Here is a 25,070-nt window from a genome sequence, read left to right as displayed (position 1 = left end):
AATAGCCTTCGTCTCAACTCTTTGTATTATATTTCTACAAAAGTCAATGTACAAAAATGACAACAAATCTTCGGTATTTTCTCCATTTCTTTTATTCACACATACATCAAAATCAAGGAATGCTAAAGCTGAATATAAAATTGCTACAACGCAATATAATTTTTCCACACTCATGCATTGATAGCAACGGAACATGGGATGATGAAGGCGCCCTATGCATGATGGGTAATTTTGCAAATGGCTGCCGTCTCATTCCCATGTTTGGTAGATATGGTGGCAGAACACAGTATTTTTCCTAAGGTGATTTCTATAGTTAAGTACCACTGTTGTAGACGCAGATGAAATTACATCAGGGTGTAAAGAATAGTGTGAAAAACGAAAATGCTGTTGGTGCTATCTACAATCATTGAAAGAAATGTTTTATTTTCACATTTTTGTGAGTGAGTGATGCGGGGTCATGTGGAACTGCAGCTGACTCACTTAGACGGTTGTTATACAAGTCACGCGCATTTACATGTATATACCGGCTAACCTTCAGAATCTTTTTTATGACTGCCTGGCTTTCGTTTTACAGCGTTTACAAACGGTTCAAGATTTCCGTGGCACGAATTTTTGTACCGTACAGCACACACTTCGGGGGGCGCGGATGAATACTGTGTGCTGCAACCATATCAAACGTTATATTGCTTGCAGTTTAGCGTATACGTAGCGATGGAATGATGCGTTGTACATATTCGTAGTTATTGTGATAGCCTTTCAATAGCATACTTTGTAGGATACCATTACACAGTAAAAATCGAAACTCACAAACCAAGGACAATGACTGCCATCAAAGAAGTCAGGTCACTCTAAACCATTCTACACCATGCATGCATTTATAATCAAATATTTTGATTTTATTTCACCTCAATACAATACGATTAAGCACATGATGTTACATCATTTCAATAGATATGCCATACAATGGAATAATTTTCCTAGCCTATCACTATAAACATATCCCCCCAAACAACACAGATAATCTATACATATTTCTTTGCATAGCGACTCACTGGCATAGTCAGCTTTTTTTGGACATGCAAATCTGGTAATAGTGTGCAGGATAATGGATAAACTTACCGTAGATATACCATACAATTGCTGAATTAATAACGGAGATATGATCAGCCAAATTTAAGCTTTCACACTTTCCGCGAGTGTAGAATGATGTGCATGGAAAATATTACATATTTTTTCCACAAGCAAAGTAGATGGTAAAATGCATGTTGTATAAAAAACGCGCTTCAGCAAATTTCTTTACTTTTAAGTGTTATATCTAGCAAAGTAGTTTAATCCAAAAAAGTAATTGGTTTGACAGTCGAAGCAAGTGTTGCACACACCAACTACAACCAGCCTGCAGAAGGTTGCTATGACTTTCTTTCTTTAAGGTTTAATAGCACTTGCTGTAGTAACTTAACGTTAACGTTTGAACATGTTTTGTAGCAATTGCTTACTTCTAATTGTGGGCAGGACTTGGCAATTTAGATGTCAAGTCAATTCAATGTCACAACTTGCCCTGCCACAGCAAGCGCTTCTTATTTAGTGAAGGTAATTAGATACTCGGGATATGCCTGTGTGTCAGAGAATATGACAATGATTTGTGGAGTTGCAAGATTGTCGCAAACACTGTCGTACGTGATGTGCGGCTTGTTAGGGTCTTTTGCTGGGGGAACGATGATCTTCCTTTGCCCCTCGCACATATCCCCTGACAGAACACGAGCCATGTAAATGTGCCTGTGACCGTTTGGATCTGGTCTTGAGTACTGGTCAGCTCCGGAGAGACTTGCTGTCACTGCAAAGTACACGCCATTCCCATACATTGCAGCTGTAAGATGGAAGACAACAAATTTGTGGGACTAGATCAACGTCAACACTGTTTCTTTTTGACATATATTCTCCAGCTCTTTGATAGGTTTGTGGTAATGCCTCGCTAATTGGTGCGTCAACATCGTCGTTTGTTGCAATTCATCATTAGATTTTGCAAATCATCGAAATTTGACAAAATTATATGTGCACACATACCGACATTACGGCCACTGTAGCTACGGTTGAACCCGGTATTGTTGATGCTCGGTATAGGATGAACAGGAGTGCCGTGGTACAGGATCCGCTCGACAGGCTGTGGACTCTTAGCGTTGTCAAGTTCCATTTTCTTCTTTCTCACCATGTACTGGTGCCACAGGGGAACGTTCTGTATACGTTGTATCTGAATGGAAATGAGAGATGTGGTAACCAGGGCTCATAGGATAGATCAAATGGTAAAGTTCAGCAAACTGGGAACAGTAACCACTTCTAAAGAATAATGCGTAGCCCGTAAGAGCGTCGGTTTTGCCCACCTTCAGCACATTTGCTGTTGTTATTGCAGAATACTGCAGGGCGTCTGTGGCAATACTCTTCATGAACTCGTCGCGTACTTTCTTGTACTCATCTGATGTTGGCTGCAGCTCGACTTCTTTGAAATGGTTGTTGTCCGCCATATCAGTCCAGGTTTCTGGTACCTTCATTGTTCCTGATACGAAAGACGATTTGAAGATATCAATCATTCCAAGGAATTTTCTAAGAGAACATTTGTTAACAATGTATGTTGAAGGGACCAAGCATGATTACAGATCAATTTATGTGATCACTCTTCCCACATACACTTTTACAATTGATGAAATATTTACAGTTTGCTGATCAATAACTCGGGTGATGAGTTAAAGAATACTAGTCCATGAAGGAATTTGTAGACACTGGTATTATTTGCGACCACGTGCAACTTTGAGAAAATTACCTTCTTTCTCTATTTCATATCGAACCACGCCCATTGCAGCTTCTGTTGAGTCTCCAACCACGATTTCTTTCATTGCCATGAAGTCAATGTGTAGATTTTCACCCTCGGATTGAAAATCAACGCCAGTTTCATTGGCCAAGTGGGCAGTCTCTATTATGTAGTTGACCTTAGCCTCGTAAGGCTGCTTATCTTCGTTGTCGTCAATGTAGTACCACTGTACGGTCTTCAGGAGAAGTTCTGCCTTCTCGCTGAGATGTTTCTCTTCTTTGGTCTTCATCTCGACATCACGTTGAAAGTTATTGATCTCTTGAGAAGCTGCCAGCACGTCAATCTCTCGACCTTGCAAGCGGATGTTGCTTCTCGTAATGGTAGCAGAACAATCGTGACGCTGAACAATGCGCGCGACGTGGTCCTTCTGCTCCTCCGTCAATTTGATCCTGACGTGGATCCTCTCATCTTTAGACGCGTCGTCCATAATCTTGTTTATCATGGTCTTTGCTTTAAACAGATTGTCGTCACTGTCGGCGTAGATAACGATTACGACGACGTCATCGGCTGACGGGATGGGTTTGTTGTCGGCGGTACTTGACTGACCTCCAGTGAGATAGCTCAATCCTGCAGAAGCAAGCCTCCCGATACTTCCTGTTGAGGTATAGCAACACAGTGTTATTCTGGAGCAAAGAAACTAAAAACAAATAAGCAAGTAAAAGCAGCACCCCACTCTCTAAAGAGCCTCCTACAGGGTATATTTAAGGATTAATGACCCGCCCCGAGGTGTATATGGTGTCATAACGCATGGGCATTTGCTTTAACCACAGAATAAAATCACCGAGTGAGCGAAGCGAATTATCACATAGCCTACCCAAACTTGCAAACTCCTGTATGACGCATAGATCTCTTGATTCTATACTTGTGACACCAACAGCTGTCTATGCAAATTTTGTCCAATCAGAAGGAGCGATATACACCGAGCTGGTCGGAATCTATGTGGTACGGGCGCAACAGGGAACGGGGCCTGCTGATTGGCCCTCTGTGCCTGGCTATATGATAATGTTACATTGTATTTGAAATAAGAGAGCAAGGTTTTCAAGATATGTAAAGGGTGGTTGACGGAGAGAGAAGTAAGTTGCACTTCAGTAGGAGGCCTGAGTGTTTCGAGGAAAGAGAAGAGTTTGTTTTTGGTTGTGGTCAAGATAGGCTCGCTTGTACAGAATGCTCCGACAAAACCGAACACCGGACTTTCTACTTATCTGACGGAACGAGACGAGATAGCCAGGTACGCCATTTTTTTCGACGGAAACTCACCAAGGATTCCGGACGGCTTTGCTACTTTCTCGGGTAGAGGCTGTCCAACCTTTTTCTGCATTTCTTCGTGGAAAGCACGCACCATCTCTTGTTGGAATATGGTGATGCGAACCTCGTTGAGTCTGGTTGCTTTGTTCTGGAGGACAAAGTCTTGCAGGGCGTCGAGCATAGTGGTTGCCGTACTTTCCGCACTTCCTTGCAGAGTACCTGTTTTTGATAGAATATACAACACTTGAAGTGATACTGAATACTCACTGGCATGAAAATTCATTACAACTAAAAAAATAATTTTCTTGCAGTTTTTGTGAATTTATAGCTCATTCATGACTGTGACCTGTTTTGGCTTAATATGTCTTATGTATTCCTTGTCAAAACTAAACTGTTGGGGATATTTGGACCTCAATATCGTGTTTCACATCCTGTCACTCTAGATCTGTTTTTGCACCATTTCCCCTATTTCAGTAACTCGCAAACAAACATGGAGAAAAACACACCGAAGTCAACACACCCATATAAGGAGGTACTAATATAAAATAAAATTCTTCCTCAACTGCAGCTTTCATCAGGTTCAAATTACTATCATTGTAGCTTAGCACACGTGACCTTACGCTCACATGACGTCAACTATTGCTAAAACTGGATAACAATTTTTATCACGTTTACTCCTATGGATCGTAATGAAGTCTTACCTGTTCCCAGAGCTGGAAATGCAATGGACCTAAGTCTGAGCGTGTCTGCAGTCTGTAAGCAGTTGGTGATCACTTTCTTCCAGCCTGTACTCTGGCCAGGTGCTGGTGCAGCTGCGTGAATAATCTTCCCACATTTCAGCTGGCCAGATCCCGTGACTGCGATGCCGTCTCGCATACCACCACGAGCAGCTGTAAAGAAACATAAACGCCTGCAAAATTTTTCATTGTTACATGTTATTGGCCACAACGCTACCTCAATTATCACATCACTATACGATTAACCATGAACACAATTTATATATAAGAGGAACAATCTTCATTTGCATAATGCTCTCACTGGACTCTAATGTGATTGATAAGCCTTGATAACAATTTGACGCGTCGTGCCCAACAAAGTAATGAAACAACTCGAAATATATTCCCTAGTTCATGAATTCAAACACAATCCTAATTAGCATTTCATTATCGCATTCACCTACCGATATTTTTACATTCCTGTTCAATGTCAGGTCCACCAGCTTTGCATATTGCATTGGAAACGGCACCTGTGTGAACATGAAGACAATATATCAGATTCGATTTGCCTCTATCCAATGATGTACCGGTTACAATAAGTAAAATTACTAAACTATAAGACAGATATTTAGCAATATTAGACCAAACCTCGAGTCAGGTCGAGTTGTTCGTTCGTGCTGTTGACAATGCAGTCAGTGGTCTCCTTGGTGAGATCTCCTTTGCGGATGTTCAGTGTTAGGTCTCCGATAAACATTTGCAGTTCTCCGCGTACCGGAGTAGATATTTCGGAAAACAACGTCGACACTGAAAAGAATATAGTATTAGATCGATTTAATCATGTTGGAATTTTTGCAGTTGGAATACCAGATATACGAAAAAACCTATCCAATGCGTATTTTTATTCATGTCACCAAACCAACAGGCCAAAAGAACATTCGATACGGGTGTTCCGGACCTTGCGATAACTTTCCGTATCACACAGGTTATAAGCTGTATCACACAGGCTGCTTTCGAGTAAATCGAACTATTTCAAACGGGCCGAATACGGCACGGTTGAAAATTCGAATACCGAATTTGGAAGTTAGAATTGCTGTTGTTACAATGTTTTGTTTGAGGACACAACATTTTCTCAACTTCTGGTGCAATTCGCATCGAAACATGACATAAATAAAATACAACACGGTGTATACCGCATCACCCTCGGTCCCAGCCCTCCTGCAGGTAGGATCTCAATCCGGCCGTCGGGCGATCCTTCCCGCGGCCGGGCTGGCACCTCGGGTGATACGGAATACACCGTATTGTATTCTATATTTACTTCCACGGTCCCGGCGACCTCGTTGACCGCGTCCCGGCCGCACGGCTGGAGATGAAGATGCTGCCTCAGCTTGGAGGATAGGCTCTGGGGTCGGAGTTGGTTGGGGTGCATCGTCAGTGTGCAGAGCCTTGTACTTCATCATAACTTCGTTGAAAGCCTGTGAAACACAAAATATAAGTCTCATAGTATCATACAGCCTAGTTTTCATAATCTGCAAGAAAAAAATCAATACCATATCATGTCCAGGTCAAAAGATACAAAAAAAAAACGTTTTACTGCAGTGCCAAGGTCACACATGAGCTAAAGTCTTCAAAAGCCCTACTTACAAACCAAATGTCATTACAATCCATCCAGATGTTCTCTTCATGTAGTGATTTATTTCTACATGCATACTGGGAACGTAGGAGAAAGTGGGATAGGGATCCTGTATGATTACAATCCCTAACCAATCTGACCCAATCCGCTTACTAACAGATGTCGAAATGTCTTGAATGAATGATCCAGCCTTGCATTTGTTTTGTTTTTTCTGTCTCTCACAAATAACAACAAAAAGGGAATGACATACCGGAATAGATTTCGGGTCTTCTTCCCACACAATGAAGCGAATTTCACGTAGAGAACCAGAGGGATTCTTCCTACAGTGTTCCACAGCCTCGTCAAACATGGCCTCTGCCACGACATCATGCGGGAAGTGAAGTCCTCCGGTGCCCATCGCTGGAATCGCGATGGACGCGTAGTTACCCTTCTCAGCTTGTTGCAGACACTGCTGGACAATTTTGCGAAGAACCTGGAGAACGATGTTACAGGTTCTGAGTTGGGTCATCAGCAAGCCATCAAGGAAAATTATAAAATTATGTTGTGGATACACTATCTGACTGACTAAAGACGATCGGATAGCCACAGACCTTTTCAGAGTTCCCTTGTCCGCCGTCCCAGCTGCACAAGACACAGTGGATCACCTGCTTGCACAGTAGATCTGCTGAATCAGTGACAAGGATCTGACCATCAGGCAGAGATGTAATCCTCGCTTGCTGCATGGCTCTGTTGACCAGAGTTTGCAGATCGTTGCCAGCTAGCTGGAGGATGGCTCTTGACACCGCGCCTGTGTTCAGGTTCAGGTTGCCAGCGGTAGTGTTCACCAAAACGTCGACCTATATAGAAACAGGTATAACGCAGAAGATGACGTCAAATGAACGCCTGCCTGCTTGTTTGTTTGAATGTTTGTTTGTTTGTTTGGATCGACTACTCTCTCATCGAAGCCAGGGACGTCTGAATTGCGAGGAGCGTATAATAGGCGGGGCTAAGTCGGGTCTGAAATGGCAGCCGGTTAACGGCACCTAATGACCTCAACACGACAGTAATTGCCCCAGTTGCGGCCAGGGACTGTAGGTTTTTAGACCACTCACACCGCAACATCGCACATGTGGCGGGTTCTTTTACGTGTCGTTGTAGTCTAGATGTAAGATGAAATGGAAATGGAACAAGGAAAGAGATCAAATTCACTAACATTTTGACTAGCAATGTTGGCTTGGATGGCAATGATGGCCTTCCCCTCTGTTGTACGAAAGCCAACATCAGCTACGGGATCTCTAGGCTTCGGAGGCGGTGTGAACGTTGTTGTAGAGGGACTTGCCAGTCGCGGTCCACGCCTGGTGCGACGCCTGTTTGGCCGAGCTTTCTGGGGAGGGGTGGTGGTTCCTTGATCAACTTTGTCGTCACTCTTCTCAACCTTTTCCACTCCAAATTCCGAAACTAATGCATCGACAAATGCCTCTGCTGTCTGGTCGACAATATTGACGAACTTGATTACTTGTAGGCTTGTGGTTGGGTTATCCTCAAGGTATTCGACCGTCTTAGCCACAATTATTTCAGCACACTTTTTGAGGGGATATCCGTAGATTCCAGAGCTGATCGCCGGAATGGCGATTGACCGAAAGTTGCTTTTAGCTGCTTCTTCGAGGCTTCCGTACACAGCATCAGCAAGGTGACCCTCCTCTCCAAGACCACCCCCATTCCATATCGGCCCAACTGCATGCAGAATCCTCTGACAAGTATTAATACGCCCAGGTGGTGAGGAGACCACTTGTCCAGGAATCAGTTTACCGTTCGCTTGAATGTAGTCGTTGCAAAACTTTTGAATGATGTCACCACCGGCGTCAACTATTGCCTTTGCCAGCCCTCCGACATGTTCCAGCCTTACATTTGCGGCATTGACGATGACGTCTGCCTTGTGTTTTGTGATGTCGTCCCTCCAGACGACAAGTTTCTTTCCACCGTCAAGATTGACTACTGCCTTATTCTGGGGGACAATGATGGGGGACTTCGGCATAAACTGTTTGGCAAACGTGTCTGGATCTGGTGCTGGCGTTTTCTTCGTGGCATCCTGAATGTCAATAACGCACTTACACTTCTTCTCCACTAGCGGCAGTTTTGATCCGCCGTCTTTCTTGAAGTGCTTGGACATCCCAGGCTTCTTGATGGACATCTGGTCGCTGATGACACTGTCGATGTAAACTTTTAGGACAGAGTCAGCTCGTTGGATGCCTTCAGTGTTTCCTTTTATGAACATCATGGGACTTTCCTCAGTTCCTTCAAACCAGACGGACACTTTGTATTCCTCCAGTTGGAGTTGAAGGTTGGACTTCTGATGCTCTTTGATGAAGCGGATTACTCCATCGTCGGCTCCTACCTGCTTCTTATAAACTGTCTTGACTTTAAGGTACTTGTCAACCTTATCCTTCATGTCTTTGACAAATGCAGATTTACCGGTGAACAAGATTGTAGTTGCACCAGGGTCTGCACTGCTCACCACTGATATCTTCAACAAACCCTGCGCACTTTGTTCCAGATCCGTCTTTGTCGTCTTCCATTCCTCAGTATCTAGTACAGAGGTAGACTCGTCGGAGATATAAAGGCGTTGTTCTTGGAATGTCTTCTTTAGGATTGAGACTGCTTTCCTCACGTCATTACCCGTTAAACCGCAGACTTCAACCTCACCTGCAGTTGTCGTGATCACGGCTACCACTCTGTCTTGTCTGTACTCACAAAGAAGATGCTGCTCTGGTTCCTTCGCACTTGTAAAGAAGGAAATCAGAGTAGGAGACAGTTTGATAGGCTTTGACATTGCTCCTTCCACTGTTTCGTACATCTGCTTTTTTGTTTTTTGGATCTCGTCCAGTAAACCATGAAACTTGACCTTCCTTATATCCGTGTCAAATGACATCTGCAGCTTGGGGAACTTGCTTATCATTCTGTCTTTGAAATCAGACATGGCTAACAGCCTGACTTGGTAGGGCTTTAGTGTGGTAACGGTCTCATCCACTTCTGACTGTTTTCTTTTGATTTCCTCTTCTATTTCTTCCTTCCCTTCCATGACACTTTTGTAATGCTTCGCCACGCTACCTTTCAGACCGGTGAAGGTGATCTTTCTCTCACTGGTACTGAGTACGCTGATGGTATCATCATCGTTGAGGGTACCATCAACAGCGAGTTTGCAGACCTCTGGCCACGATGCTTGCATGACATCAGCAATCTTCTTGGTATCAAACCGTGCCAGGAAACTCTTCAGTCCTTCCCTTGCGTTGGGAGCCCAGTTCTCGGCGATGCTTGCCAGGTTTAGTGTTTCCTTCGTCAGAGTTGGGGTGATCTCAATACTGGCCTGATCGCTTCCAACTGGCCAAGAGATGGATGCATTGGCCTCTTCCATGGTATCGTCCAGATCCTTCTTAAACCGTTCATGATTCATCACGAATGAAGCAATGGGAGGAGTAACGTTCTCGGTGATTGGAAGGGGCACCAGCTGAGGTGGTGTTTTTGCATCGGCAATTGTTGCGCCAAGGCAGATGTAAAATGGTTCCACAGTCACTTTGGTCTTCTGTATGGCGTGGCTTTGTTTCAGGACGCGTTCTATTACTGAAACAGAATAAAGAGGACATGTATTGGACTGTATATAATGTAAATGATTAAAACCCGGCTGTTGCTCTAAGACCACAGCAAGTGAGCTTTATGGATGACATCCTCTGCGTACCTCAACAATAATGTGAGCGACAAAAACAAGTTGGGTAAAAATAACAAGGTGGCTGAAAATAGACACCATACACCTCGTAACAAGAATTGATGCAGTGAAATATGGTGTTGCAGCCATTCGTTTCTGTAGTCAAGACTTAGTGCACTTATGCAGTATGAAAATGGCTTGGCTTCACTTCACTTATGGCTTCAACATTGGTTCCACCATCAAAACTATTCAACTACGTGTAGTTTCACTTCTACAACTAGAACCGTAGCTCGATTGAGTCACTTCTACACAATGCAAGCACAATCATTAAGCTACAATACAATAAACATTTGCCTCTTTGATACTCTCTCGTCATGTTGAACCAGTCTCCGGAAAAAATGTCCTTTTTTGTTACATTAGTCGAAAATAATGAGCGACCTGATATCCATTATTCTTTATAAACATGCAACATTTCTTGCCGTGGTCTTCCGAAAGGAATCCACAACAATGAACTCTGAACATATTGTATATCTGACAGAATCAGAGACAGTGCATCGCATTGCTCACCTGTATGGTCATCGAAAAATACTAGGGCACTGCCGCGGTCTTTGTCCAGTTGGACGTCTGCCACAGGACCTCCCCCGCTTCGTTTGGCATTCTCGAAGTAGTATAGCAGTTTGTCGTTAGACGTTTGGGGAGGGAGTCCCGTCACTTGGATGCAGTCCGTGTTGTGCACTTTCTCGGCAGATATCTTCTGTCCTTCTAACTCAGTTTCCTCACATCTTGACAAGAGTGTGTCATGATCTGAAACAAAACCAACGATTTTGGTAGCTGCTCGGAATTTTCAGTTGTTACTGTAAGAGCTGTGAGAATTATTTGTCTATATAGTTGTGTAATAGTAATTTTTCTACAGCTGTGTAAAAGCAATAAGAGAGATGGGAGTGACACAAGTAAATGGGAGGAATGTACATGTAGATGTATGTTTGTGTGTGTCTGAACATATGTGTATGTGTGTGTGTGTGCGTATGTGTGTGTTTGTAGCTGTGTGTGTTTGCGTGTGTATGTCTGTGTCTGTGTCTGTTTGTATGTGTGTGTCTGTGTGTGTCTGTGCACATCTGTGTATCTGTGTGTGTGTTCAGGTGTGTATGTATGCGTGTGTGTGTGTGTTTGTAGCTGTATGTGTTTGTGTTTGTATATCTGTGTCTGTATGTGTGTGTCTGTTTCTGTGTGTGTCTGTGTTTGTGTGTGTTTGTACACATCTGTGTGTCTGTGTGTGTGTGTCTTTGTGTGTATGTGTGTGTGTGTTTGTAGCTGTGTGTGTTTGTGTTTGTATGTCTGTGTTTTTTTGTATGCGTGTGTCTGTGTGTGTGTGTGTGTCTGTGCACATCTGTGTGTATGTGTGTCTGTGTGTTTATGTGTATGTGTGTGTGTTTGTAGCTGTGTGTGTTTGTGTTTGTATGCCTGTGTCTGTTTGCATGCGTGTGTCTGTGTGTGTGTGTCTGTGCACATCTGTGTGTCTGTGTGTGATATAACAAATTGGTACCAACAAATGTCGATCTGGGCGTCCAATAAACACGATAGGAAATCAAATCACACCTTGAACAACTTACCTGAAATTGGCTCCGTGAAAACTATCATGATGGTCCCAGCTTCTTTGCCATAGAAAACTTCAGACGGTTCATCCACGCCCTTACTCATTGACTCAAGGTACAGAAACAAGCCCTCTTCATCGACATGGTCAGCGACGCCTTTCAGAAGTATCCGAGTCGGATCTACCGGTTGTTTTCGGCGAGGCTTGACCAAACGGATTTTCAGCTTCTTTCTTGCAACCTCATGAGCTGACTTTTGCATTACTCGTGCTGGGGCTTGAAGTAAATGTTAATATAAAAAGGTAGGTCAGTATCAAAGTGTTGTTTTATCTTGGCAGTTCGTATGAATCTTGCATGTGGTGTGTGTGAATACCATCATCTGGAAAGATGGAAGGATGCCTACTATGTGTGTGAACTTCTTGAAGATTAACAAAGTTCTTTTCATGCGACCAAGACGTATTAACCTCCCAACGTTTCGGTCGTCCTTCGACATCTTACTACGAAAAATAATTGAAGGGACTACTCAAAGGTTTTCATAAAAAATGGTAGTTGTGTATCTCTTGGTTATGTGATAGAACCATTTAATCATAACCAAACAGATGAAACTCTTCATGGATATTAACGCCAGTTCACCTTTATCCACTGGGTAACCTATATCCGTTGTTTTTAAAAACAGGGAATTTGGGGATATCACGTCGACGGACGTAGGTTTAAAATTGCAATATTTTCAGTACATTGCAGTTTAAAACTACCACCCGTCGACTGATGTGCCTAAATACACTGTTTTGAATAACATCGGATTTAGGTTACCCCGCGGATAAAGGTGAACTAGCTTTACATGTAAATGTGAATATTGAAACAAATTATGGCCTAACTTTATTTTTTTTCAAAATATGTCTAAAAATTGTCAAGCAGACAAAATTACCTTCCTTGTCTTTGAAAACGATTTTGATGCGTTCCTTCTCGAAGTCAATATCGAACTGGGAGATTGCCCCACCACCCGATTGCTTTGTGTTCTCGAAGTAGTAATGAAGGACGCCTCGCCTCTTCTCCAATTCGCCTCGTGGCAGCCCGGTCACTTCAATCGCAATTTTATCGTCCTCTTTTTCTGTCGGTGAGAAGACAGTTGGTGAGAAGTAACATCCGATACATGCGAAGCTCAGCTAATGGCACATGAGATACTTGATAAGGCACATGCGTTTTTATGATATTTTGAATGACATGTTATATGTTGTGTATGTTATGTGTCCAAGTGTTATGTGTAATCATTACTCCTGTAGATGTTGTAGTGATAAGCTGTCAACAATTAAAGGAGTCAATAAACAATAAACAAATAAAGTTTGGAATTATAACGTATTTCTTAGGCGCTTCATGTCATGTTTGCTATACATTAAATGATACATTTCTAATTTTTTCACTTTGAGCTATTTTGCACTTCACTTTTTTTCATCATTTTTCGCGTGAGGCCATGTGACGATAGTGTGGTGCGACTTGATCTCTTCCTCCAATTTATGCTTGTACTTGAAACGCATGAACTCTGGATTGACCTCTTTATTGTTCACCTTTTGAGATCAGCTGAGGTGGTTCTTCAGCTTCGGCATCTGTGACTGTCGATTCTAGGTTCGTGTAGAAACGATGAATGTCTTCTTTGCTGTCCTGGATTTTGTATGGCTGATTCAGGACACGTTCAGTTACTAAAAATTCAGACAACAGTATACAGTTAAATGTTTGACATTTGTACCTGAAAAACAAGAGTTCAAAGATCACATACCTTCTTGAAATATTGAGACTTATTTTGCGACCTTTTTAATAGTAGCCTTCTTAATACCACATCCTAAAGGGACATTCGCCTAGCGGTATTCTGATCAGCTATCCATGGTCTATACCACACTACTGTCAGGAAAGTGATGGTGAAAGGTAATGCTGCAGTATCTTACAATGCCGGTAGGGGTTCAAAGTTAGCATCTTTCTTAGGGACCTCTTTAACTTCTTAAACGCCAAAATACACATCAACGCATTTTGAATTATAGGTGGCAAAACAGAAACACAATCAAAAACAATATCCCCAGTGAAGGTGGTATTCACGGAGGTAATGACCATAAAAATCCATAAAAAGTATTTTGGAAATGTTCGTCCTGATTTTCATTCGGACTTAAAACAAGTAGTAGGTAGGTATATATTATCATTTATCATCATTTATCATTATTAGTAGTAGTATAGGTAGGTAGGAGACAGAGCAAAGGTTTTGTCATGATTCTAATTGCAAGAATTATAACACTTTTACATTAGTTATGGAAATTACGAATGTCTAGGAGCGCTGGCGGTTTTTTTGTTGTTGGGGGGGGGGGGCGAATTGTGATATTTTCAACAAAGGTCAGATTCTCTAGCGGGCGCAGACACAAACTTCCCGGCATATGAACCTTACCTATATGTTGAATCAGCACCCCCTCCCTCCAAAAAAAGCGCCAAGTAAAGGCAGTTAGAGTGATATTGCCCGGATGATCTATAATTATAGTATGCCGATACCGGTATGCATGGAAAGACAAATGATTTTATATTTTCCCACATGACATCATCAATTTCTTTACCACATATCAATCTTAACTTACTGTTCGTCTGCCGTCTTGACCGTTTTGCTTCTTGCTTTGTGACAGGATGTTTCTTTCGTCGCTTCTCAGCTGCAGCTGTCTCCTGGTCGGACGAACCGACACCCGTAGCCGACCTTTTCCTAGTCTTGTGTCCTGAGAAAGCACAAAGACAGCTCGAGGTAGCATCACATCAATTTGTAGTTTGTACTAAAAAAAAAATCACCCCTTGAAGTTTGCACAACATGCAGATTCTAGATTTGATACATATATAAAGTAAGACATCCTACTCGAAGATGTTTTTTCTTGCCTTTTGCTGGCTGTCGTTGCCTGGAAACATTGGGAGAATCTTCGTCTGAAGAGTTTGAACTATCAGAGGTAGTTTTGTGTTTGGAGGCATCAGATGATTTTGTACCTAGAAAAAAGTATTAAACAAGAGTTCGGAGACCTCATTTCTCCATAAAATACTCTGATTATGTCAAAGACATTTACATAATCTATGCTTGGTTATGTACACCTTTAGACAGGTTATGCACACCGGCCCCGCGTATACACCGGTCTCATTATTTGCCACTTATGAATTATGGCACTTAACATTAATCAAACATATTAAGAACGTATTTGCATAACTGGTATCTGTTACACCTGCCGCAAATTACATAATTGACAGGTATTTCAGTTCATAATGGTAAAACACTGCAAATATAGCTTCTCCTCATGCCTGGTAATAACTGCGGACCACCTGTTGGAAGGATACCGTGCTGTCCCATTGGAAACGGTTGCATCGATGGTTGTGTACGTGCCGCTGCGCCCTGTGGAGGTTGCATCGATGGACGTGCACGTCCCGCTGCGACCTGTGGAGGTTGCATCGATGGATGTACATGTGCCGCTGCGCCCTGTGGAGGTTGCATCGATGGATGTGCACGTCCCGCTGCTCCCGTAGGAGGTTGCATCGATGGATGTGCACGTGCCGCTGCGCCCTGTGGAGGTTGCATCGATGGATGTACACGTGCCGCTGCGCCCTGTGGAGGTTGCATCGATGGATGTGCACGTGCCCCTGCTCCCTGTGGAGGTTGCATCGATGGATTTGCACGTGCAGCTGCGCCAGTTGGAGGTTGCATCGGTTGATTTGCAGCTGTTGAGTCGGGTAGATTTCCATTTTCCTTATGGGGGACAACGAGAGGAAGCAACGATGGTATGATAACATGTAATGCTACCAAAGACCGTGCATAATTCATTATGCTGCATAAACAAAAAAGTTCTCATGGAGAACAAAGAACATCATAAATAATCGTAGTCAGGACTCTCTTCATATAAAACAATAAGGTTTGTATCCTCTATTTAAAAGAAAACTCCTGACGAAAGTGTCAAGTATGATGTATTTCATATATAATGATAAACGCACTAAGCGTTTACACATTACTTTCCGCTTGCTCTAAAGAATTTGCTACTCTCTTTTCGTTAGATAAATTCAACTACATTCTGGGAGGCGATAGTCCTCACCGTGTACAAGTAGGTAAATATATCCACGAATGTACCGTAGGACCAATAGTGTAAATGACACGCTAGGCCATATCTGTTGATTTATTTATACCAATAGATATCCATATATGTGTGTGTTTAGTTGTACTGTAAGTAGTTGTTATACATGTAGAACTTACGAAAGTCGCTGTACTTTTGAAAGTCGCTGTACTTTTGTCGTGTCAATAAAGATTATATATAATAGCACGAACTGTAAAATTGTATGCACCGTATGCCTTGTAGATCTATAATATCATAGATCTACAAGGAATACGGTGCATACAATTTTACAATACGTGCAATTATATATGAACTACATCATATTTGAACTTGTGACACACTCACCGTGTGTTGGTTGTGTTCAGATTTTCCCTGTTCTTGGTGGGAAGCTGGGAACCGAGATACTTGCAGCTGGCAAGGTTTGTCTTGGTTAGGAAACTGCAGGGAGGTGCAAGGTGACCTTGAAGCTTTCTCAGCACCTGAGAATAAAAAATGAGCATCTTAAATCACAGCACAAATGTAAGAACTTGCCAAAACATTAGGCTTGTCGAAAGTGTTCTATGTGGACTTTTTTTTCTAGCGGATCTCCTTCTAGAACTTTCTCCAACCAGTAAGAAAATATCCGTTGCAATGCCGTCTACTTTGCATTCTTCCTTACCATATCTTCTATCTAAATCACCTATAATCATGATAGAATATATGGTCACGATGGTCAAATTTGGCCCAAAAGTTTCCATTCGAACGCAGAGTATCGGGTTACCCGGGCCCCCGCGCGGTCCCCGCGGAGGGCTGACGGTGACTGAAACATCTTCTACAATATCATGATAGTTAGAAAAGCAACCCCTCGCACGCGTCTCGTCGAGATTAAATGAAAACTGGCAGTGTGTACACGTCAAATCTTACCGTTTACGTGTGCTGCACAGTTTTGTCTCAATGTTTTCTGAAATGTGCCTAGTTGGTTGGTTTAGAACGGGTGTTTGGTGGACAAAAAAACAAATACCATATTTAGATCGGTCCTAAATTTGACTTAAAATCCAAATCTTTTATATCATATGAGTAATGATTGTAAGATCAAACTTTCTGTCTTAGGGATTTTTCAACTTCTACTTAGAACTATTTTTACAGCCAAGATAAGGTCGAAAAATCATGTTTTTCATACTCAAAGGCTCGTAATTCAAAATTGCCTCCATATTCCAAAAATCCCTAAGACACAAACCTGGAGATATTAGTTGTCGACAATTTAAGTCCTGAAAGAGTTGATTTGCACGCGTTTTGTAAGCGATTTAAATACCATGTTTGGTCGTATGTCGAGTCGCACTGATAGGGACATGGAGTAATTGATGCCGTCGTAAACAAGTGTTATGATATTCAAGGTCACCAATAATGTCGCCAGCAGCTTTGTTACATGTCACATATTCCAAACTTGGCAACAGCAAAACAAAGCTTGTCAGACAACGTTTTATATTTACGAAAATGTTAGTTTTTCTTCTGACGCACGGCACCCAGGAAAACAAGGGTGTTTTCTGCATGTTTACTGCAACAACCTGCGGATGACCGCGGTTGACCTCCAATAGAACGCCCGTTCTGTTCGATCACGTCATCGTTCTGTTCGATCTCGGCAGATGGAATATGATTCGTGTTCTAAATCCCCACATAGAAGTCTGGAAATTTTGGGGCCAAATTTTACCATCGTGGGTTGTGATCATGTATTTGTCGCCCTTTAATTAACACATAGAAATTAAAAACTGTCACTTAGTCAAGAAGAGGTTTGCTACAGACCTGTGCAAGTTATCTGCATAAGTAAGAAAGAAATGTTAAAATGGAATCCTGTCGATGGAGGTGGGGCAAATACAGTATATGTAATTTTGATCACCAAAAAATATGCTAACTATAACTTTGTTAGCATATATCATGAAAAGTTAAAAAGTTAAAGTTTGCCCATGCATCTACAGACGCGTAGGGTGGCGCCCATCCCCACTTCGAAGCCCTTGGGCCACACATGTGCAAGCCACTACAGCAGGGGGCTGGTCCGCTGGTAGTGATGTGTGTTTAACTTCCATACTCTTCCTCTTAAGTGCTGAGTGCTAAGCAGAGAAAGCAGCATGTACCATTTTTTAGAGTCTTTGGTATGACTCGGCCGGGGATCGAACTCACGACCTACCGAATGCAAGGCGAACACTCTACCCACTAGGCCATTGCACCGGACATATATCATGAGACAAGATAAAACATGAAATGTACACAAGCTCCAAATATCTCATCAAGAAGTTATGAGGTCTTCGAACTCTTGTTGTCTCCATGAAAAAATGGAGATATAGTTTTGGGTGTGTCTGTCTGTGTGTCTGTGTGTTTGTGTTTCCGGACATTTGTGGTCAGCATGACTCAAGAACCTCTTGATGGATTGCCATGATATTTGGTATGTGGGTAGGTGTTGGAAAGACGAAGGTTAAGGTCGATTTTGGGCCCCCTGGTATGTGACCTTGTTACTGCAGCAGAAATTCATTTTTTGCATATTTTGACCTGGATGTGCTAGGGTCTTGATTTTTTAGTGGCAGATAACTTGTGACGTAAGAAATAGGTGGTGCATGTTTGGGTCCCCTAGCAGGTTGCTCTGGAACTGCAGCTGCGTTTTTCTCAAAATCTTCTCAGGAGGATAAATGGACAAGGGAATGACAAATTTAAATGATATTTGGTATGTAGGCAGCTTAGACAGAGATGTACATCATCAAGTGCAAGTTGCAAACTGGCACTTAATTTGCATAATTAATGAGGGAAATCTATATTTGTAGTGTTTGTCATTGTAGGACTTAAATACCTATCATATATGTAGTTTGTGGCTGGTGGTACATGAACAGATATCAATTATGGAAATACGTCCCTAATTTGCATAATAGATGTAAACGTGCTATAATTCTTCTATATGGTAAATGATTGCACAATCAACACCAGTGTAACTTTCTAAATGCGTACATAACCAAGCATAGATGATGTAAATATAGAAATCATTTACATAATCAGACTATTTAATGGGATATGAGGTCTCCGAACTCTTGTTACACACTGTAATCATCCTTTTATTAACGCCTGGAAAGAGCGTCACCTATACTAAAGGCGGTTGTTCAAGTCCGAACGTTTGTGTTTTATTACGTGAATAACTCCGAGATCTCACGTGCCCACGTTTGTTTTATACCCCTGTCATATATCCACGATCTTCGGGCGTATCGAAGTATTGGAAGATCGGCCATATTTAAGATTGACAGACGGATGCGCGTATTTTTCACCTGAAAAACGTCCCTGTCACATATAAGCCATACTTTGTACCTTGTACAATTTTTGTGCAATAACGTTATTATTATAAGTGAAGCTCGGGCGATTGCCGCAGAATCGTCGTCCGATCGATTTTCGCCAAATGTGACAGGGGTATAATGACTATACCACTCAGGAGCATGCGCAAAGGACAATGATAGCGGAAGTCAACATGTTTCACTTTCTGTTCTCGTTGATGTTTTTACCTGAGATACAACAATATATATCGGGAAACTCGAGCAAATGGGTTTGATTTCCGGCGCCTAATGCTCTTAACTAAACTGCTTTAGACTGTAAAAACTAAGGACAAAAAAGGGAAGTAAAAGTTATGCTGTGTATAGTAGCCACAAGCTACCGTGAGTAACCGTGGAGTATCGGAGTTCATGTCACTGTCTGCCTACCCGCCTAAGTGCCTAAATGTCATTTTGGGTTTAGTAAAAATAGTCTTATCTTCAATTAATGTATGATAGCTATTAGGCTGAATAAAATATCCAAGTATCCAACTAAGGATGTCCCAAGAGAGCCCATATCTTCAACACCTTTATCTTGTATCTTGCTTCTTAACTTCTGTTTATAATGATTTATTATGAACGGCCTCTCTAGCTTACCTGTTCTGTCGGTAAATGTAACAACGGCCCTCCCGCTGTGTCGGTAGAAGCCTACAGTCTTTACCTCACTGCCACCAGACACGGAACTCTTTTGAAAATGTATGGTGAGTTTGTCAATAATGACTTCCGCCTCTTCGACAGTTTTCGGTGGAGGAAAGCCTTCCACAAGAACACTCCTGTTAGCAAAGTCTTCTCCGCTCATTTTCATATCAGCAAAATGGAAAGGCAGCCTCCTGTTGCGGTTGTTTTCTTTTAAATTCAGGAGTTCGAAAGGTGTGGTAAATACGGTTGCCGTTAAAGATAGTACGGTCAGGCATTTATAATTACCCACGCTACATGACCTCACTTGAATGCGTCCTGATCAACCATTGGGTGCCATATATTTGGGCGGGAACTTGCTCAGCCTGCCATAATACACCCCGAGGGGTCGTCTGGTGATCTCACCTGGAAAGTTCAGTTCAGTTTCTGTCAGGGTCCCATTGTTTGGTGTTGATCTCTGAACTTTCATAGTGCATTAGTACATGTTGTATAACAATAATTCCTGGCAACAGGTAGTGTCGTTACGTCACAACACTTCGTATGACTTTGCAACATCTGTGTGATTCATGAAAGGCGATGTATAGAATAGAATATATTTTGACACCTACGTTTTCCCATCACTTGTGTGGAAGAACTATGCGTTTGCATACACGTGCGTGTGCAAGTGTTTATTAAAATGCGATTTTTTGCAACGCCTCAGGGGCGGGGTCGTTTTTTAGTGTACACCTTACCTAATGATGTACAGTTGTTATGGAATATCTATCATACGGCTATCAAAAAGGACTAGACAACTGGTTAATATTTCTCTTGGAGAAGCGTATTTGAGCAAAAAGAAACATACATTTCCTCCATCGTGCAAAGGCCCAGTACCTAGATTATTCAAATGAATGACTGAAACATACATTATAGATATTGCACAAAAATTATCAACCCACGCCACACATTATGTTACATATATTATCAATAAGTGATTGTCACACTTTTTTTCTTCAATTTAAGGTATCTGATAGGGCTTGGTAAAGAAGAGGGTCTTAAAAATGATATTTTGATAATTTCATGCAACAATACAAAGTGTATCAATACAGCTGAAACTGAGCAAAAGGATAAGCTTGTGATACAATTAGGTGATAAAAAGTATTTTTGTATGGATGGAAAAATGAATGCAAGCTTGTCCAATAACACAAACCATTTTGTCAATATGATTTTAAAACAACCCCCCGGGTCAAACCCACAAGTTTTGTGAAATTTTCCTTACACACACTTGCAGTATATATCATGAAGTCCTCAACTCTTTATGATCTTTTCTCTGTTGGTCGGCAATATTTGATAATAGAAACAAGGGTTATAAAATCAAACATCTTTTGATGGAACATAATGGTACAGGTTTAACCTTTTTTCTTACACTACAATTGGAATTTCACCTGGTCCTCTGGTTTTCCTAACGATACCAGAGGAATACTTGCTCAGTATGCATAACGTTAGGGAACATGAAAATTGCTGGTAATCTGTAGTGTCTCCTGTGTATGGTTTCATGAAACTTGACAGTCTTCAAATATAGCCTAAAAATTACCACAGTACTGGTTTTGAATTTGGTGAGTCCGGTGTCTAAGTTGGGAAATAGCCTAAACTTTAGTCAACAGTTGTATGCTAACACAGGTGAAGTTCACTTTAACAAGACATAGTGTAGCAGCTAAAAGAAAGCTTTCAGCTTCTACAAATCATTAACTGGACTGATAAAGATGCACATAACTATATATATAGTGAACTGCTTTAGAAGGCAAAATGCTTTTCCAAAAAATACCACATGCATCCAAACACAAGTTTTGATAAATCATCTTCATTGTCACCTAGCTTCACAACTAACATGTATGACCAGTTTCCATTTGTGTACACATATTTAGTGTACAAATTTCTAAACAGCTCTACTTGTCAACATGTACAATTCACAAAAAATACAAAACACTGCTCTTGATATACATATACTAGTAAGTGGGAAAATACTTCTTGTTCTAGTTATTTTCTTTGGCTTGTGTAATAACTGCAAATCTATTGTTTGAAGAATTGCAACAATTGTCATATTGTCTTTATACTGATAAATGTATCTTTATGTACACATCGTAAATTGATAAATATTTTTCTATGTTTTGTATCAGACAGCCATCCCAGGTAAACTATTGATAAAATATTGGATCACATTAGATTTTGCATATGATTCAGGTCAGTGCCTTGTGTTTATTTTCTTGTGCTTTTTAAAAGATAAGAGAACATGACCACACATTTGATACCCATTGAAAAATATGACTTGTGTACACTTCTTCAAAATTTTGTACCCAAATAATTCACCATACTGAAAATTTCTGTCAATACTTTTTATCCTTGGAACAAGAATCTCTGTTTGTACATTTACACTGAACTAGGAGAGAAAAAATAACAAAATTCCAGTCTTTCCTATCCATCATCTAGTCATCGTCTCCCATTTCAAAGTCTAATACATCTGGATTTCCATCTTCTTCAGATGAAGACTGGGGCTCGTCTGTTTGGTACAACTTTCTATGGCACATCGGGCAGTGGTCCTGTACGTACAACCATTTCCTCAGACACATCGCGTGGAAGTAATGCTTGCAGGGGGTTATCCGAGCGCTCGAGAGCTCCTGGTAGCATATCGCACACACGTCGTTGAGTCGCGTGAGATCTGCAGCCGTCGCTTCCGGTAGCGCGTTAATTTTCTTCACCGCAGTTCTCCGCATCATGAAAGTCTTCCACCCTTCCTTACCCTGGACCCATATGTTGAAGTACGCGTGCATGCACATCATGACCGCGCGTATCGTCCCGCCTGACTCGAAAAAGAAGACGTAGCTACCGTTCAAAAAGAGGAATATCCCGAACACGAACTCTATACTGTTTGCCGTGGACTTGATGTAGTAGAGGTAGTCGTCTAGCTTTTCCCAGTACTGTTCCCGCCTCGCGTCGATCATTAGGAGAGCGTACTGGAACCATGTTGCGAGAACTTTCACCAGGAGTTCAACCGTGAACACGGTCACAGCGAGCAGCCACGTGCTGAAGTTACTGTTACTCCAAAGGAGATAGATCAAATAGAAGGGGACGAAGAAAATGAAGGCACTGACGGTGAGAGGAGGGTAATGTCTTCTCATGTCGATGGTGTGCTGCGCGCTGAGCGTCATCAGCCTCGGGTGCACCATGTTGTGTATGAAGTGGAAAATCGCGGTCGTCAGGAGCCCCATGTTCCGTCCCAAGCGTACCAGCCGCTTCTTCTGATCCAACCCCGTCAGTCCTGTTTGTACTGCTAAGATGAAGAACAGGACTGCCGATACGGTTCCTATCCTCTTTTCCTCTGTGTCTTCTGCGTCAAGAAACCTTTGCAGGAGTAGTCCCACGTTGTGCATCACGATAGCTATGACGGCGCTCATTCCTGATATCGTTAACGTAGAGTCGCATCCCGTAACCAGCAAGTCTTTTAGAATCTCCCAGAACTCGGCGCTGTCGGGTAAAAACCAAACAAATCTACTGTCGTTCTCTTCTATCGTTACGAAGTACACTAAGGCAACGGCTTGCGCAGCCAATCTGGTTAACCAGAACACTCTCAACACGTCCGGTATATGGAGCCGTATCCAAGTGCTCTCCACGAACGCTTGGATCCCGTAGGTCCGTATAAGCTGGAACACGACGGGGACTAAAAACCTGGATAGGTACAGTACGTACACCGCGTTTATAACGGCACAGGTTACAAGCTCTCCGTGCGATAGGACGAGGGACGCCTGTAGCGACATTTCGATCACCCACCTTGGCATGGTCAACACAGCAAGTTGGGGTATAATAAAGGAGACAAGGATGTAGTTTCCTATCAATGTGTGGGCATATCCTCGCATGAATATATACAACAATGTCATTACAGCTATGAAGACAATCCCATAGATGAACAAGCGGTCTTCAAAGACACTTATACTAGTCTGAGCATCCTCTGAGGATGTTTGTTGGAGGTAGTGGGCGATGTAGAAGCAGTTCCACCAATAGACAACCAGAACAATCAACGCTCCTCCAATGAAAGAGTAGACTCTGAATAGCACATCTGGGGTCAGCACAAAGATGCCGACTGCAACAAGAAACCCTGGGGAGGAAATAAAAGGAGGATGAGAAGCTGTATTCCTTAAAAGTCTGACTTCCAGTCTTTGACGTTTTTATAATGCAAAGAAAAGGAAAGCAACAACTTTTTACACTCCTTAGAAATTTAAGGCTCAGAAATCTATTTTCTTACTAAGCCAAATTGAATTTCTGTCTGTATTGAACAAAACTGTCACTCTTGTAGCAAAGCCAAATAATAAATACTTTGCTTTCAAAGACTAGTTTCTGAAGATTTGAATTCCTTAAACTGTAACTCTACTAAATTGAAAGCTTACTGACAATAAATAGGATATAAGAATAGCTGGCATCATATATTTTGTATTTCTGTTGAAAGATTTTTAATAGGGTAACAGTTCAAGTTTATTCCTCTATATTCAACTAGGAACAGTCTTAAATTTCAAGACTATTCAGGCCTCAAAATTAACTTTTTTCCCTACTGTCCCAGCATTGTCCCAAAAATAAATTGCAACTGTCCCGAAGTGAGGATGGACTGTCCCAACCCTATTTTCAGAAATTATGTATTACAACAACTGTAAGTCAGAGTACGCACGCCTGACAACCGCGGGCCGCGGGGAGATCGGACATTCTGATGTTGATTCGTTGATTATTTTCCTATTGTCCCAAAAGTGTCCCAAAAAGATTTTTCAGTTGTCCCGGCCTAAATTTTAGTGGACCCCGGAACATCGGGACATAGTTAACTTCGAGCCCTGCTATTCCTTGATACCCGCCGTGCTCCCGATGTTGTGCCCTTGGAAAAGGCACTTTTAGTTTTAAACAACCTTCCTCATTTCCAGTCCTCACACCCAGGACTGGAAAAATGGGTACTGTACCTAACTTCGGTCGAGGAGGTATAAGAAATGACTAACTTTACCTTCTGTCTGTACTGTGTATGTGTCACTGTTGGTATATAGTTACTAACTTGAGTGCAGTGCCACAGGCACATTGTCCTTGTCTGTTCTAAAGCAAATAGAAAAAAAGATTATCAACGTTTTCCACCAACCTGTGATCCTCCATACAGTGTGTGCCTCTGTGTCCCATGGGATGGGGAGCTGGTCTTTCATGACACAGTCCATCACATAGATGGAGGGAACCCGAAACACCACGTCAAATATGGCTCTTACACGGGACTGCCAGCTCACTTCTTGGCCTTCA

The 25,070-nt window shown here is 42.0% G+C and overlaps 3 protein-coding genes across 3 annotated transcripts in view; all 3 read right to left on the bottom strand.

The window, feature by feature from the left end:
- The window catches only part of LOC118414804, a 1,072,569-nt gene that overhangs the window by 194,627 nt on the left and 852,872 nt on the right, over window positions 1-25,070 (bottom strand). The window lies entirely within an intron of this gene.
- On the bottom strand, window positions 1,541-19,941 carry LOC118413763 (protein mono-ADP-ribosyltransferase PARP14-like). The gene is made up of 20 exons (XM_035817296.1): window positions 19,804-19,941; window positions 16,171-16,304; window positions 15,062-15,439; window positions 14,615-14,634; window positions 14,329-14,460; window positions 13,282-13,413; window positions 12,645-12,827; window positions 11,741-11,995; window positions 10,698-10,934; window positions 7,644-10,048; window positions 7,042-7,287; window positions 6,702-6,923; window positions 6,137-6,293; window positions 5,470-5,625; window positions 4,807-4,995; window positions 4,118-4,324; window positions 2,813-3,454; window positions 2,376-2,548; window positions 2,062-2,245; window positions 1,541-1,864 (listed from the first exon to the last, which is right to left on the bottom strand). The coding sequence occupies exons 1-20, from the start codon at window positions 19,939-19,941 to the stop codon at window positions 1,575-1,577; spliced, it is 6,480 nt and encodes a 2,159-aa protein (XP_035673189.1). The 3' UTR covers window positions 1,541-1,574.
- LOC118414797 (E3 ubiquitin-protein ligase RNF139-like) overlaps window positions 20,580-25,070 on the bottom strand; it is a gene marked incomplete in the record, with an annotated part of 6,474 nt that continues 1,983 nt past the window's right edge. The window contains 2 exon segments of the mRNA XM_035819049.1: window positions 20,580-23,904; window positions 24,919-25,070. Of these exon segments, the coding sequence (XP_035674942.1) occupies window positions 22,238-23,904; window positions 24,919-25,070 (1,819 nt within the window).

This window comes from Branchiostoma floridae, chromosome 4 (genome assembly GCF_000003815.2).
Source record: "Branchiostoma floridae strain S238N-H82 chromosome 4, Bfl_VNyyK, whole genome shotgun sequence".
In the NCBI taxonomy this organism is placed as follows: domain Eukaryota; kingdom Metazoa; phylum Chordata; class Leptocardii; order Amphioxiformes; family Branchiostomatidae; genus Branchiostoma; species Branchiostoma floridae.
This window is presented reverse-complemented; position numbering and strand designations above follow the sequence as displayed.

Excerpts from the sequence above, each read along its gene's own strand:
- LOC118413763 (XM_035817296.1), bottom strand. The coding sequence starts at position 19,941 with ATGAGCGGAGAAGACTTTGCTAACAGGAGTGTTCTTGTGGAAGGCTTT. Across the intron at positions 14,461-14,614 it reads GCAACGACAGCCAGCAAAAG|GACACAAGACTAGGAAAAGG; the intron begins GCAAGAAAAAAC and ends GTGCTTTCTCAG. Across the intron at positions 7,288-7,643 it reads CCAACATTGCTAGTCAAAAT|GTCGACGTTTTGGTGAACAC; the intron begins GTTAGTGAATTT and ends GTTTCTATATAG.